Source organism: Gopherus evgoodei, chromosome 3, assembly GCF_007399415.2.
Source record: "Gopherus evgoodei ecotype Sinaloan lineage chromosome 3, rGopEvg1_v1.p, whole genome shotgun sequence".
Classification (NCBI taxonomy): domain Eukaryota; kingdom Metazoa; phylum Chordata; order Testudines; family Testudinidae; genus Gopherus; species Gopherus evgoodei.
Window position 1 is genome coordinate 129,930,492 of NC_044324.1, and position 15,489 is coordinate 129,945,980.

The window sequence follows — 15,489 nt, forward strand, 5'->3', positions numbered from 1 at the left end:
TTTTAGGTCGGATCATGGGCTGGGTCCTGAAGGCAGTATGGGACCACCTGGTCAGAGCAATATGGTGCCTTCAAACAGTGACCCAAGCATGTACTCTCCTAATCGTTACCCTGGCCAGCAGAGGTGAACATTGATTTCTCTGTTTATAATATCTGCATTAACCAGATAATCCTAAATTCTAGCAGCTACTGATTGTGTGTAAACAGAATGTTCAGCAGCTTGTTGTGTTATTTGTTTGTGTTTTCCTATAGGGATTTTTCTGTTGGGTTTATTTTTGGGGTTGGGAAAGCTATTTGATTTTGTGTTTCCATAGAACTATAGATGTTAGAAAAGGAAATCACACAGTTTGGTGCCAATACAGGATGTACACGATGTTATATTCTCAAATAGTCCATTCTAGTTTTAAATTATTCAAACTTTGAGACTTATACAAACCCTGAGGCTCAGGTGGTGGCCATTCTATAGTCTAAGTAACATTAACACTTAAGGAGCATTTCCTGATATATAGTCTCCATTTTCCTTTGCCCAGTTTCATCTCATTACTCTGTTATATTACTTCAGACAACCCTAGACAATTCCTATCAGTTAAGTAGTTCTTTTGACATTGCTTAGATAACCTCTCTGTCTGGCTTGATTTTCGGAGATATTGAACACCTACCACACCCACAGAAGTCAGTGAGAGCTGTGGAGGTTCAGCACCTTGAAAATCAGGCCATGTTAGTTCTTTTAATTCTTTCTAAGTCAAATTCTGCAGCCCTTTCAACTTTTTTGCTCCTTTTTCCTGAATTGCCCTTGAACATATTCTGGTGTCCAGAACTGAATTCAAAATTCTAGGTGTGTTCTCTTTCGTATTGTATGCAAAGGGACTGCTAACATCTTGGTCTGTGACAGGATGGTTTTGTGTACACTACCCATATTGAAATTGATATTTGTTGTGTTACCGTATCACACTGCAAGCTCAAATCCAATTTGCTATTCACCATCAGCGCCAGGTATTTATCATCCTTACTGCTTTCCATGTATTTCCCTTCAAATGATTTTCTGTTTCATTTAAAAAAAAAGAAAGAAAGAAATTAAAGGTATGCCCAGTTAAGCACTCAGAAAATCAAGAAGTGCCACAGGTAAGATTGTAAGTGCAACCTTAACTCTGTATTTTATGACACAATATTTCATTAACTGCTATACTGTTCCTCAAAAAAGAACAATATGTCATCATTGAGGCCATATGTAAATTGCAGGTTTTAAAAAAATTACATCATCATCACGGGTAAGTGTTGGAATTTCACAGGGTAGGCACTGCTGCAATATTTCCAACAGTAGGGAGGCAGAAGTGGTCATCCCACCAAATACAGGGAGGAGGGAGAGCTCAGTGGTTTGAGCATTGGCCTACTAAACCCAGGGTTGTGAGTTCAATCCTTGAGGGAGCCATTTGGGGATTGGTCCCGCTTTGAGCAGCGGGTTGGACTAGATGATCTCCTGATGTCCCTTCCAACCCTAATAATCTATGATTCTATGACTAGCCAGCCAGCAGTTAGAAGCCTGTCGCCAGCAGGAGTGAGAGTACCCAGGTCAGAGCCCCCTTCAACACTTCTGGTTCCCTGCTGGGCAAGAAGCCCCCGTACCCTCTGCTCATGCTCCAAATAGTGGTTCCTGGTCTCAGTTCCTATGGTGTCTCTGCCAGTGCTACCATTTTGGCGACCTAGGCAATGGCCTAGGGCGCCAGAATTTCGCCGCCCCCCGCGGGTCTGGTGGACCTACCGCAGTCATGCCGGCAGACGGTCCACTGCTGGAAAGGCTCCGGCAGACCTGCCGCAGTCATTTTGGCGGACGGTGCGCTGGTCTAAAGGCTCCGGCGGACTTGCCACAGGCATGACTGCAGTAGGTCCGCAGGAGCCTTTAGACCAGCGGACTGCCCGCCGGCATCACTGCGGCAGCTCCACCGGAGCCTTTCCAGCAGCGGACCATCCGCCGGCATGACTGCGGTAGGTCCGCCAGACCCGCGGGGGGCGGCGAAATGGCCGTCCGCCTAGGGCATCAGAAACCCTAGCACCGCTCCTGGTCTCAGCGAGGCCTGCCAGAGGCTGGTGTGGGGCAGGCCAGGGCTTCTAGTTAGCACCGCTGACAATCTCTCCATAGGTTGGCTGGACAGGATGCAGCAACAGAATTAGTCCAGCCCTGTGATTTTTCCAATATCCCTTGGGCATCTCTGCTTCTGCCTCCCCACTGTTGGAAAAATCACAGTATTGGGCTAATTTAACTATTTCCTTGCACTCTGTGAAATCATTATTTACACAGGGCCTGAGTCGTCATACATTTATTTGTTAAAAGTTCCAGTGCATAAGTGTAGCATCTTGAAATATTTTTCGTAGTTTGTACTTAAACTCATTTTGTGCTACTGTGGTCTAGTGAAAATGACAAATTCAGTTTAAACCAATTTTTAAAATATTTTTTATATTCAGTAGAGTCTTTAATGTTCCATAAATTGAGTTTCTTGATGAGACCCACTTTTTAAAACTCTTTAGAATTTGAACACACCCTCTTTGTGCTGTAGATCAGACATTTTATTTACTAGAATATATATCCTGCTTCATTCTGTTACAACTATATTGCTTTATACTCTGTGTAGTAATTCCTTCTGGTACATCCTTGCAACTGGTTTCCACCAATAGTCTTAGTGCTGAATTAGTGCAATACATGAGAGCTCCTGACTGTTGGAATTCAAGGAATTTAATAGGTTTTGTGAAGGTCGGGGGGTTGCTGAGTCTCTTAATTTTCCTGTCATTGACACTTTGTAGGGGTCAAACAACTTTGGCAACATGCCCAAAAAGGTGTCACCATCCATTCTAAAAAATTTAATTATCATCAATGTGCTAAGAGTCTTGGTATGGAATTAGGTGGTATGATAAAGAGAATGTTTCGTGGTGGTGGCCATCTTTAAGGTGTAGAATCATCAGAGCAATTTCATTTTTCCAGTGGCTTGGAAGTTCCAACAGTACTAAGTGCTGATTTGAATGCATCATTCTAGGCATGAACCATATGGGCAGCAGTATCCAGGGCAAGGACCTCCTTCAGGACAACCACCGTATGGAGGACATCAACCTGGAATGTATCCACAGCAGCAGGTAAAAGAGGTGGAATCATTTATATTCATGACATTTATTTTGTAAACATCAACCCCCCAAAAATATACTTTATAATATAAAATTAAAACAAATTCTTAAAATGCATGTAGTTTTTGCACAGGTGAGCAACATAGTGTGGGCCAAAATTGGGGCCCATTTTAGCAGTGGATGTGCGAGAACAAGGCCATGTACTAGTTATGTTGAAGGGTGTAATTTAAAGTTGAGATTGCGTGGTGTGGAATCCATGACAGGTGAAAGCCCCAGGCACAGTAGCAGGCAAATCAAAACAATGCAATTCATAGGCTGATAATATTGCACCACCCAGCTTGCAGAGATAAATAGGAAAGCTGCTGACTGGAAGAGCAGAAAGCACTCCTGTCAGGCAGGCAACTGAAACCAAGGAAGTCTGGCAGAAAGAGAAAGACATAAGCCTTGTAGTTGCTAAGGCTGGCACAGAGTGTCACACAGATAATCCAAGACTGTCATAAAACCTGCATATGAGAGAATCATGTACTTTGAATGTATAGCAGATGATATAGTGCAATATATTACTGACATTGAAAAAAATATTTTAAACATTCCAACATTTGAGCCTTTCTGTAATATATAAAATATACAGAATATGCAGGGAAATATGAGTACTGTTTCTAGACATAGGTTTTGTAAAATGTATTGGTAATATGTGTGCAAACCCTGGCCCCATTAAAGTCACTGGCAGAAATCCCATTGACTTCAGTGGGGCCAGGATTTCACCGCTGTGTATGATAAAACAGTTGGTACTCACTCTGTAATTATGGCTGGTGCTAGGTTACTAGAATAAGACAGATTTTCAAACATGCCAGGATTCCCCAGAAATAAATTTATCTTCCTTAAATTTCACATACCACATCTCAGTGCGAGAAAGAGGTTTTCTAGGAAGTTCAGTAAAAATCAGAAGTGCAGCTCTAAAGTTGCAGGGTTTTGAAATTGTATCTAAAATTCACTTTGGGAATGTTACACTTCTCTTTTTTCTCTCATACTATCTCCTAAATGTCGTGGTCCAGAAACTCTACATTTGTTTTGTTGGTCTTGCTGAGGAGCAGCGTTTTTAGTAATTTGGGGTGATTTAGTGGAGAAATTACAAAGATCAATAACAAAAATAGCCTGTGATACCCCACACTACGGTATCAAGAGAATGAACTAACAAGGTTCTCATTAAAGACAGGAACACCCTAAACTTTGCAAAAATATATAGTCAAACTAACATTATTAAGAAAATATAAAATCTCATTTCCTATTCTAGGTATCCATTTCCAGTAATGTCTTAATAATGTATTATTTTGACCTTTTTGTATATTTTGTCACGTATTAGGGGACAAAGTTAAGGTTAGGCTGGTGGTATGATGTAGAGTTGGGTGGGAGTTAATGGCTGAATTACCATAGTGGGACCCTCCTTTAGAGGTGTCATTGACATGCTATCTTTTTGTCCTGCTATACCCCTTTTTACATCTATATCCTCCCTCTGAGTTATCTGACTGTCTGAGATCCCAATCCAGCAAACACATTCATGTTTAACTTTAATCATGTCAGAAGTCCCACTGAAGTGCAATTACTCGCATGTTTTAAATTAAGTATGTGCTCAAGTGTTGCAGGATCAGGATCTAAGAAGATTTATGCATAACCATTGAATTTGAAATTGTAGTTCAACTTAGACAATTTTTGCATGATGCCTGTTTTTCTGTGTCTTGCATTAGAGTTCACGTCACAGACCTAGTATGTTATATAGATGTGTAAGACCTAAAGCTGGCCATGGACCCTTTGTTTCTTAAATAGCTTGACAGCTCAGTGGCAAATTAAAACATTCATGCAACTCAGTGGTTAGGATTTTACATGCCCCAATGTCAGAAAATGAGATTTAATGGTTCCCAGAGCAATTCTAACTGACCCATGTTGCATGCATATAGAATTTTATATGATGTTAACTTTAGTACATTAGTATACATTGTGCAATGTGACTGAGTTAAGGTTTCTGTGGGAGCTATAACTTTGTTTACCATAGGTCATATATTCAAAAAACTGCACATTTAATTCACATTTTTTTCCTCACGGCATTCAATGTGGCTCGAACTGTGAAGCAAACTCTCCCAGGAACTAAAGACCATTACAAACCTCTCCACCTTCCACTCAAAGTGCAAGGTGCAGTTCTTCGCCCTGCCTTCTCTAACATAAATAAACACAGAGCAGCATGTACTTTTTAAAACAAAATATCAACCCCTGTCAAAACAAAACACTACATTGTGCCCAGAGTTCTCCCACTTCAGAGGGAGGATGAGAGACATAAAGAACCACACATGACAGATGTTAGTCATGTCACTTATCTGAACACCTTCCAGGAGCACATTACTATAGTCATGAGCACCATATAAGCACCTATCTAGAATAAAATAGAATGTTTGAATTTAACTGCTGGAATAATCAGACATGAAATGTGATTAGGGGATTCAGGGAGAGGGATTCATCTTCTTGGCAGGGATGTGTGGAGGTTTTGGAACACCAGACATAACTGAGATGGGTGTTTCTCCCACCAGCCAGCCTATTTTGTCTGACTTATACTCTGTTTCAAACTCCAGTGTCCTGGATACATACTTGCAGGAGCATCCTGCTTTGGGATGTTAGAAGACTTTCAAAACTTGTCCTCCAAGAAGACTAAGTCTGTGACAAATCTGAAACTTTAAAAAGACTTTTTTTTTGGTAGTTTGATCATAACAAATGTGAAAAAATACCTTAGCTGGTAAAGATAATTTCTTTTTCATGCCTAGATGTGTCCTAAGTGAGCAATAGAATTTTATCAAACTTGCAAAAAAATCACCCCTGGATTGAGAGCTAACATGAGAAATTTTAGCCAGAGATAATTTTTTTTAAATATAAGTTTATAAGCACATCAAAGTAGGGTCTTAAAATGCAAGCTGGCTCAACCATAGCATTGCTAGCTTGACTCTATAAGCAGCATTCTGTGCAGTCCTATAAATGTTTTATTTTTAAAATGAGCTTTCTGCTAGTTCATATATGTTTTGTATGATAGGAAAAGAAACAAACCTTTTGGTCAAAAAATAATTATAAAATTACTATTTTACCACCTCCTGTGTAATGTGCTCATTCTGAAATGCTGCCGTTATATTAGTGTCATGGAATCTAAGGATGCCAGTAACTTTTTTTAATTACATATTAAATCTCACCCCTGACTGTCAATATGATTGAGCTTTTTTCTCCAAAACATTCTTTTTCAGAATTATAAGCGTCATATGGATGGCATGTATGGGCCTCCAGCAAAACGCCATGAAGGGGATATGTATAACATGCAGTATGGCAATCAGCAGCAAGAAATGTATAACCAGTACAGCAACACTTACTCTGGACCAGACAGGAGGCCTATCCAGGGACAGTATCCATATCCTTATAACAGGGAGAGGATGCAGGGCCCCGGACAAATCCAGCAGCATGGAATACCCCCGCAGATGATTGGTGGCCCCATGCAGTCATCATCCACCAGTGAAGGTCCTCAGCAGAACATGTGGCCAACACGGAATGATATGCCTTACCCTTACCAGAACAGGCAAGGCCCTGGAGGCCCTGCACAGGCCCCACCCTATCCAGGGATGAACCGCACTGATGATATGATGGTACCTGACCAGAGAATAAACCATGAGAGTCAGTGGCCTTCTCATGTCAACCAACGTCAGCCTTCTTACATGTCATCCTCAGCCTCCATGCAGCCTATCACTCGACCTCCTCAGTCGTCCTACCAGACACCACCCTCAATGCCAAACCACATCTCTAGGGCTCCAAGTCCAGCATCGTTCCAGCGCTCTTTAGAGAACCGTATGTCTCCAAGCAAGTCTCCTTTCCTACCCTCTATGAAGATGCAGAAGGTTATACCCACAGTTCCAGTGTCACAAGTCACAGGTCCTCCACCTCAGCCACCACCAATTAGGCGAGAAATTACTTTCCCTCCAGGCTCCGTAGAAGCATCGCAACCAGTCTTAAAACCAAGACGAAAGATTACCTCAAAAGATATTGGTGAGCATCAAACAAAGGTCTAAATACAGAAATAGTCATAAAGAATCTGGTTTCAATTTTGATTTTCTTTTTCCACTTTCAGTTTATGAACTTGCTTGAAAGTTAACTCAGCTAAGTGTAAAGTGATTGTGTCTGTTAAAACGTAATAGCACCAAAAAAATTGTACAGCATGGGTGGTCATCCCACAGGTCAAATACAGCTCAGCTAATGCTGCATAGGACATCAGCGGCTGGGAACAAAAGGAACATGGAATGTTGAGCCCTGTAGCCTCCATAGGTCTCTTTGTATTAAGGCAGTTTAGGCTTTCAAATTCCACGTGTTAGCTGCTACCCTACAGCACCTATGGAATGGTCAGTACAACTTGTTCTTGTGGCACAGAAAGTATATGAAAGCACAGTGTTGCATTGTTTACTGACATTCACACATCTTTATTAAACGGCCTTTTGTTTTTTGATGGCAAGCCATATATCCAGCCAGGATAAGAATTTCCCCTGCAACTCTGATGGCAAGGCTTTGTGTTATTGGTGGAGATGGGTTTTCTGTGGCTGAGGAGCGAATGCACTTGAAGGTATCTCCTAGGTATCACATAGGAATGTGCTGTTAGAGATGATATTTTGGGGCAAAGTGGAAACATGTTAGTGTGAAATCATACTGGTAAGATTCAAGAAGCCATTCTGACTTGGCATGCTGTGTAATTGTCTGTCCAGTGCAGGGATGTTAGTGTAACATCTTCAGTGACTTGAGTCATGCACTATATATTTATCACAGTTGGGACTTCTTTAACATTTGGATAGACCCAGGTTGCATCTCATAGATGAGCATGGAAAATATTCTTAAAAATCACTCAAATAATCTTAAGAAAGATGTTTTTAAATTAAAGAATTATTTTAATCTTTCTGGGGGAGATTGTTTTATAGCATCAACTATGATTTAGTGTTCATTCCCATAATATTTATTCTTGTACAATTGAGAGTTTATTATTTTTTTCCACATTATTCCCAAATATTTTCCTATTTTGACTGAACCCATTACTACATTTCACTCGTTCAAGTTCTCACTTCTGTTCATGTCCTTTCTGTTCCATTCTGTCCTTTCCTCTGCCCCATACTGATGGTAGATGATGCATGTGAGGCCCTCTTAGTTGCAGCTTCCATCATATCAGTCTCCTCAGCCAAGTTCCTGAGTTACCAGCATAGCAGTCACTGAGACACCTGGCTGTTTTCACTGCTTTTGAATACTTTACTGTATGATCTCTTCAGTGTGCTATACCAATTAAATTCATCTCAGTATGATAAAGATACACACAGCATTCCTTCTAGCTGCTACCCCAACACAGTCGTAAAGGGCAGAAACAAAATGATCACTGGACTCTTTGTTTTATTTAACTTGTTTCATAGATTTTTTCGACTTCTCAAACATTAGTAAAAGTATCTCACCACGAGGAAAGGCAAGAAAAACTGCCAGTTTCAAACACTAGAAACAAGGCTCATATCTGTTCTGCCAGAAAGGCAGAAGAAGAACTGGACCACATGGTGGAAGCAGTGATGCTCAGTGCCATAATTTAGGGTACGTCCACACTACTCGCCAGATTGGCGGGTAGCGGTCGATCTATCGGGGATCAATTTATCATGTCTCATCTAGACGCAATAAATCGATCCTCAAAGGCGCTCCCTGTCAACTCCGGAACTCCACCAGGGCGAGATGCGGAAGCAGAGTCAACAAGGGAGCTGTAGCTGAAGTTGCATATCTTAGATCAATACCCCCTTCTTCCCCCTAGTGTAGACCAGGCCTTAGAACCTGAGCACACCCTGTTTAGCAGATCACCTCATTTGTATTCTCTAAAGTCAGCATCTCAGAAGTCTCTCTTGAAAGTCCACCAGCTCTCCTCTAGAAAGCACTGCTTCTAATATTTTTTTTCTTCTCTCATTCTCCAGTAACTCCTGAGGCCTGGCGAGTGATGATGTCTCTTAAATCTGGCCTTTTGGCTGAAAGTACCTGGGCTCTAGACACTATTAATATTCTTCTGTATGATGACAGCACTGTTGCTACTTTCAACCTTTCACAGGTAGGTGAGATGGCACTTTACCTCTCAACCTGATAAAGTCAAAAATCCGAATTGAGGGACACAGGAAAATGATTGAGTGAGTCCATTAAAATTAATTATCATTAGATTAAATTAAAAATGTAAATTAAAATATTCTATATCCTCAATTTTGCTGATTGAACATCAATGAACTACAGGAGGAACCCAGGCTAGTGTGAGATTGGGGTATATTATAAGCTTAAAATGAGGAGTATCCCTTGTGAAAATGGACAGTTGAGGGATAGGAGCATCTCAGCATTGGGAGAAGGCAATGTCCATGAATACATACTCATTAATGTGACGTATGGGCAATCCAGGGAAACCACAATAGATCAGTGGTGTGGCAAAGTGGGTGTTGCAGAAAACGGAGGTATTACAAAACTGCATGAAACTGATTTGAGGTATTCTTCGGATCAAGTACACTAAAAACACACATTGGTTGTTAGCACCAGGCATATCAGGATACTGTTTGGTTTTTTTTAACACTGGAAATGGTTTAAAAAAATGAGGAATTACATTTTCACAAAAGGTGTCAGATCGATAATGCTGCTAAAACCAAAATCCACTATTTTTCTACAAGCCATGTATAACACAAGATCTAACGGTATAAGCTTCTCCTATACTACCTTCCAGTGTTTCTCAGCCCTGTTCTAGATATCAAGGTAGCAAATACTATGATGATGAGTATGGTATAAGAACCTATGCTATGTAGAATAGAGTTTATTTAGTTTCTATTAAATTTAGTTTCTATGACCCATTTAATCCTTGGCTTTTTTGCTGCGGTTCTGTGCCAGTTGGTGGCAATTTTTAATATAGTCTATTAGAGTTGGGTCTAAAACCTCCAATTTATTTCACACAAAACACTGTACAGCCATTAGTTAGTTATCATTTTTTGGGTATTATTGTCTTGGGCTTGATTTGAACTGCTGATCAAGATTCCCTATGATGTTTGGAAATTTCTGTAGTTGTTAAATGTAGATTTTTATTTGGGGTGGGGTTTTTTTTAAATAGTTGAGGGTTTGGAAGTCTTAAGAGAACCATGGAATATGAACATATTTGTCCACCCAATAAAATAAAACTATTGTAGAAAAACAGAAATTGGATGTAAGATGGGACATCCAGAGAAAAGTATATATTGTTTTCCGTGATAGAAAAAAACATTCTCCAATAAAAAAACATAAAAATCTGTGCTTTTCCACGATTAAAGTTAAACGCTGAACTTTAGTTTCCCAAGCCATAATATATATATGTATCAGTTGAACACAATGCTTTATTGATATATTTACAGTTAAGTAAATTTGAAGCCTACTAGTTCCATCAATCATTATAATAAAATTAATAGAATTGCAATTTGTATTTCTTACATATACCAAATACTTCTGTGTCTGTAGTCTATATTTTCAGAAAATAGGGGGGGGGGTTAATGCACAAAAATACTGGAATAATCCAGTCACAGTGCATTGTTTCTTTACTGTTGTCGATGGCTCCACTGTTTGAGCCTCTTGTTTTCCTTTCCTTTCCATTCTTGTAATAAACATTTATGTTTAGCACTTTCCATGTGTTCTACAATTGGAATGTAATCTACAGCCTTGCTGCATACAGTACAGAACAACACATTATCTTCAACATGAAATTTGTCCTTGCCAAACTCAGAGACATGGTCTTAAGAGGTGATTTTTAAAGTTTTCGGCATCTTTTCATAACTTAAATTACATCTGAAGGCTGAAATGAAATATGAGCTGCAATAAAACACGAACCTCTATACAACATTGAGTAACCTGAATACATCGGAAGCAGTTTATTGGAGTATGTTAATTTTAAGCATATTCAGAAATCAACAACAAGAGAGGGAGGCTGCGTGCACTGAATAAGTGACACTGGTATTTCAGTAAAATTTAGTCAGTAGTTAATACATGTTTTTATTTTTTCACAAAATGTAAAAACTAAAGATTCTCTGTAAAAATGCAAATTCCATGTTTTTCCGTGGCAAATGGATTTTTAGGATCCCTGATTATTATTGCATAGTTAATAAGAACAATTAATAGGCAGATGTTTGGGACTGAATGTAGTAACAGTAATTCATCTTTGACATAAAGCCACTGAGGGTGAACCAGCACCAGGAATCCAAATGTTGCCCTCCAGTAGTGCAATAATTACACATTAATGCAGGTTTAAACATAAATGAAAACCACTTTTGAGGGTATCTTACAGCATAGAGAACTGTCTGCCAGTAACAGCTTTCAAATATGCATGGACATAATGAAAACTATTCTGCTATATACATCTTACAGGGAGAGGAATATCAACTCCTAGAATCAGCATTGCCAGAGTCCCATGTATTAGAAAGTTGGTTTAGAGACAGTCCTTAATGTATGTAGATCGTCTCAGCTCATGTGAAGTCAGAGGAGCTATTACAGTTTACCCCAATTCAGGAGTAGACAGAAGGGAAGAAGAATTTCCCTTAGTAAATGTTTGTCATCCAAGGCTTGGCTGTCAGTAGTTTGTAGGATGTGTGAAAACGTTCATAGAAATACGTATGCAGTGTTCTAGCCAGGTTGGTCCCAGGATATTACAGAAGCAAGGTGGGTGAGATAATATCTTTTATTGGACCAACTTCTGTTGGTGAGAGAGACAAGCTTTTAAGCTTACACAGAGCTCTTCTTCAGGTCTGGAAACTAACTCAGAGTGTCACTGCTAAATACAAGGTAGAACAGATTGTTTAGCACACATAGTTAACACATAATGGAATATGCTCATTGCTACTAACAAATTCCATGCAGTCTAAAATGTTCATCTGATTTTTTGACTTGTGTTTTATTTTTTCTCTCTCCAGTTATCTGGATTTCTTGAGCTTTTGGTAGAATATTTTAGAAAATGCCTGATTGACATTTTTGGAATCCTTATGGAATATGAAGTGGGAGATCCAGGTCACAAAGCACTTGATCACAACGCAGTCAAGAAGGATGACACCCAGTCCTTGGCAGTGGATACTGGAAAAGAGGAGGAAAATGATGAATGTATTGACTATTTTGATGAAGAAGAGGAGGATGAAGAGGAGGAGGAGGAAGATGACATTGAAAAAATAGAAGGAGAAGAAAAGAGCACTGTTTTTGCCACTCCCAGTGCCATTGCTGATCCAAGTGAGAGGCCAAAACAAGCCAGTAAATTTGACAAGCTGCCAATAAAGATTGTAAAGAAAAATAATCTATTTGTTGTTGACAGATCAGACAAACTGGGGCGTGTTCAGGAATTCAACAGTGGGCTTCTCCACTGGCAGCTTGGTGGGGGTGATACTACTGAACACATCCAGACTCACTTTGAGAGCAAGATGGAGATTCCTCCACGAAGGAGGGCCCCTCCGCCCCTGAACTCTCCAAGCAAAAAGAAGGATCTGGAGGGGAAAGGTGAACCTGAAGAACAACAGGAAAAAAGTATAACAGCTACCATCGATGATGTCCTGTCAGCTCGACCAGGAGCATTGTCCGAAGACTCAAACCCTGGTTCCCAGACAGAGAGCAGTAAATTTCCCTTTGGGATCCATCAAGCCAAAAGCCACCGGAATATTAAACTGCTAGAAGATGAGCCAAGGAGCCGGGATGAGACTCCTCTATGCACCATAACTCATTGGCAAGACTCCTTGGCTAAACGCTGCATCTGTGTGTCAAATATTGTCCGCAGCTTGTCTTTTGTGCCTGGCAATGACACCGAAATGTCCAAACATCCAGGCTTGGTGCTGATCCTGGGAAAGTTGATCCTCCTTCACCATGAGCATCCAGAAAGAAAGCGAGCGCCACAGACATATGAGAAAGAGGAAGAGGAGGACAAAGGGGTGGCCTGCAGCAAGGATGAGTGGTGGTGGGACTGCCTCGAGGTCTTGAGGGATAATACATTGGTCACATTAGCCAACATTTCTGGGCAGCTAGACTTGTCTGCTTATACAGAAAGCATCTGTTTGCCAATTTTGGATGGCTTGCTGCACTGGATGGTGTGCCCATCTGCAGAGGCACAGGATCCTTTTCCAACCGTGGGGCCCAACTCAGTCCTATCGCCTCAAAGACTTGTGCTGGAGACCCTGTGTAAGCTCAGTATCCAGGACAATAATGTGGACCTTATCTTGGCCACTCCCCCATTCAGTCGTCAGGAGAAACTCTACGCTACTTTAGTTAGGTACGTTGGGGACCGCAAAAACCCAGTCTGCCGAGAAATGTCCATGGCTCTCTTATCGAACCTTGCCCAGGGGGACATGTTAGCAGCAAGGGCAATAGCTGTGCAGAAGGGAAGCATTGGAAATTTGATAAGTTTCTTGGAAGATGGGGTCACTATGGCCCAGTACCAACAGAGCCAGCATAACCTCATGCACATGCAGCCTCCACCTCTGGAGCCACCTAGCGTAGACATGATGTGCAGGGCAGCCAAGGCTTTGCTAGCCATGGCTAGAGTGGACGAGAACCGCTCAGAGTTCCTTTTGCATGAGGGTCGTTTGCTGGATATCTCAATATCTTCTGTCCTGAACTCTCTGGTTGCATCTGTCATCTGTGATGTACTTTTTCAGATTGGGCAGTTATGACATAAGTGAGAAGCCAAGCATGTGTGAGTGGAGATTAGAGGGTCACATATAACTGGCTGTTTTCTGTTCTTGTTTATTCAGCGTAGGAAGAAAGAAAAAAAAGAATCTTTGCTCCTCTGCCCCATTCACTATTTACCAATTGGGAATTAAAGAAATTATTAATTTGAACAGTTATGAAATTAATATTTGCTGTCTATGTGTATAAGTACATCTTTTTATTTTATTTTTTTTAACCAAAGTTGCTGTCTAGTACATTCAAAGGTCACACTTTTTTTCCCATAGATTATCCTTTTCAATGTTCTTTTCCATGTTTGTATTACATATTTTTTGGGAAGCGAACTAGTGACTTTAAAAAAAATTGTGGCAAACCATTGTATGATGGGGGGAAAGAAATCTCACCACTTTGAAATGAAAAGGTGAAAAAAAAAACCAACATACCAAGTTCCTGTGTGTTTTATTTTTTCAAAAAAAGGAAAAATAAAAATAACCTGTACACCATCACCCAAAGCTCTGTGCAATAGAAAATTCTAGTGATGTAGGTGTAGGGGATCAACGAGGATGTCAGTCAGTAGTCAAAATACAAAATGATATTGGTTTCTACTCTGGAGAAATGGTTACATTAGGCTAGGAGCAAAACAAAAAAATGTTTTTAAAGTTTAAAAGATTTGAAACACAAACCTGATGACGATAAATATAAATTGCTTCCTCACCAGAACTGTCTTGTCTGCATCTGTTGTTTGACCTTCCACAATGACAGTTCTTCACAATTCCTTTAATCATTTTTTAAAATATTTTTTTTATTGCTTAAGGGCCGTGATGTATATAGAAGTTGTACATTAAACATGCCCTCATCTTTTTTTTTTTAAGTACAAAGTTTTTAGTTTCTTTTCCATGAGGTGGTAACTCCAAAGTGACAGTAGAATTTTTTTTCCCTTTCATTTGGGCCATATCTCCAAAAAAAACCGAGGGTAATGTACAAGTTTCTGTATGTATAAAGTCATGCTCTATTTCGGGAGAGCAGCCGATCACAATTTGCTTTATAAATCAAGGTGTGAAAATGGTTACATATGGATTGATTTAAGAAAATGGTTACCAGTCTATAGACAAAAAACTATACAGAAAAAAAGGAAGAAACACAACTTCAAAGATTTTTCAGTGATGAGAATCCGCATTTGTATTTCAAGATAATGTAGTTTAAAAAGGAAAAAAAAACTTGATGTAAATTCCTCCTTTTCCTCTGGCTTAATGAATATCATTTATTCAGTATAAAATCTTTATATGTTCCACATGTTAAGAATAAATGTACATTAAATCTTGTTAAGCACTGTGATGGGTGTTCTTGAATAATGTTCTAGTTTCAATGTGGTGTATCAAAAAACAAACCTGTTACAAGAAACTGCGATAATAGTTATTCTGTGCCCCTCCCTTATGATTATGACTTAAAAAATATTAATCTTTAATATTAATCAAGTGATGCAGTAATTTACTCTCCTTTTGGAAGACTCTTTTCTGAGATCACAGAGAATAGATACCAGTTATTACTTATAAAAGATGATCTTAAAAGGAGAAGATGTGATTAGCTGGTGATAGTGCTGACTCAGCAGGTATCCACTCCACTTGCTACAGTCAGGGATCATAAAGAGAATATTAGAAAAAGTGAC

The 15,489-nt window shown here is 39.8% G+C and overlaps 1 protein-coding gene across 1 annotated transcript in view; it reads left to right on the plus strand.

Annotated features, from left to right (window-relative positions):
* Positions 1 to 15,158, plus strand: part of ARID1B (AT-rich interaction domain 1B) — a 441,148-nt gene extending 425,990 nt beyond the window's left edge. The window contains 4 exon segments of the mRNA XM_030556641.1: positions 3,026 to 3,122; positions 6,389 to 7,178; positions 9,113 to 9,243; positions 12,095 to 15,158. Of these exon segments, the coding sequence (XP_030412501.1) occupies positions 3,026 to 3,122; positions 6,389 to 7,178; positions 9,113 to 9,243; positions 12,095 to 13,828 (2,752 nt within the window). The 3' untranslated portion in view covers positions 13,829 to 15,158.
* The last annotated feature ends 331 nt before the right edge of the window (positions 15,159 to 15,489 follow it).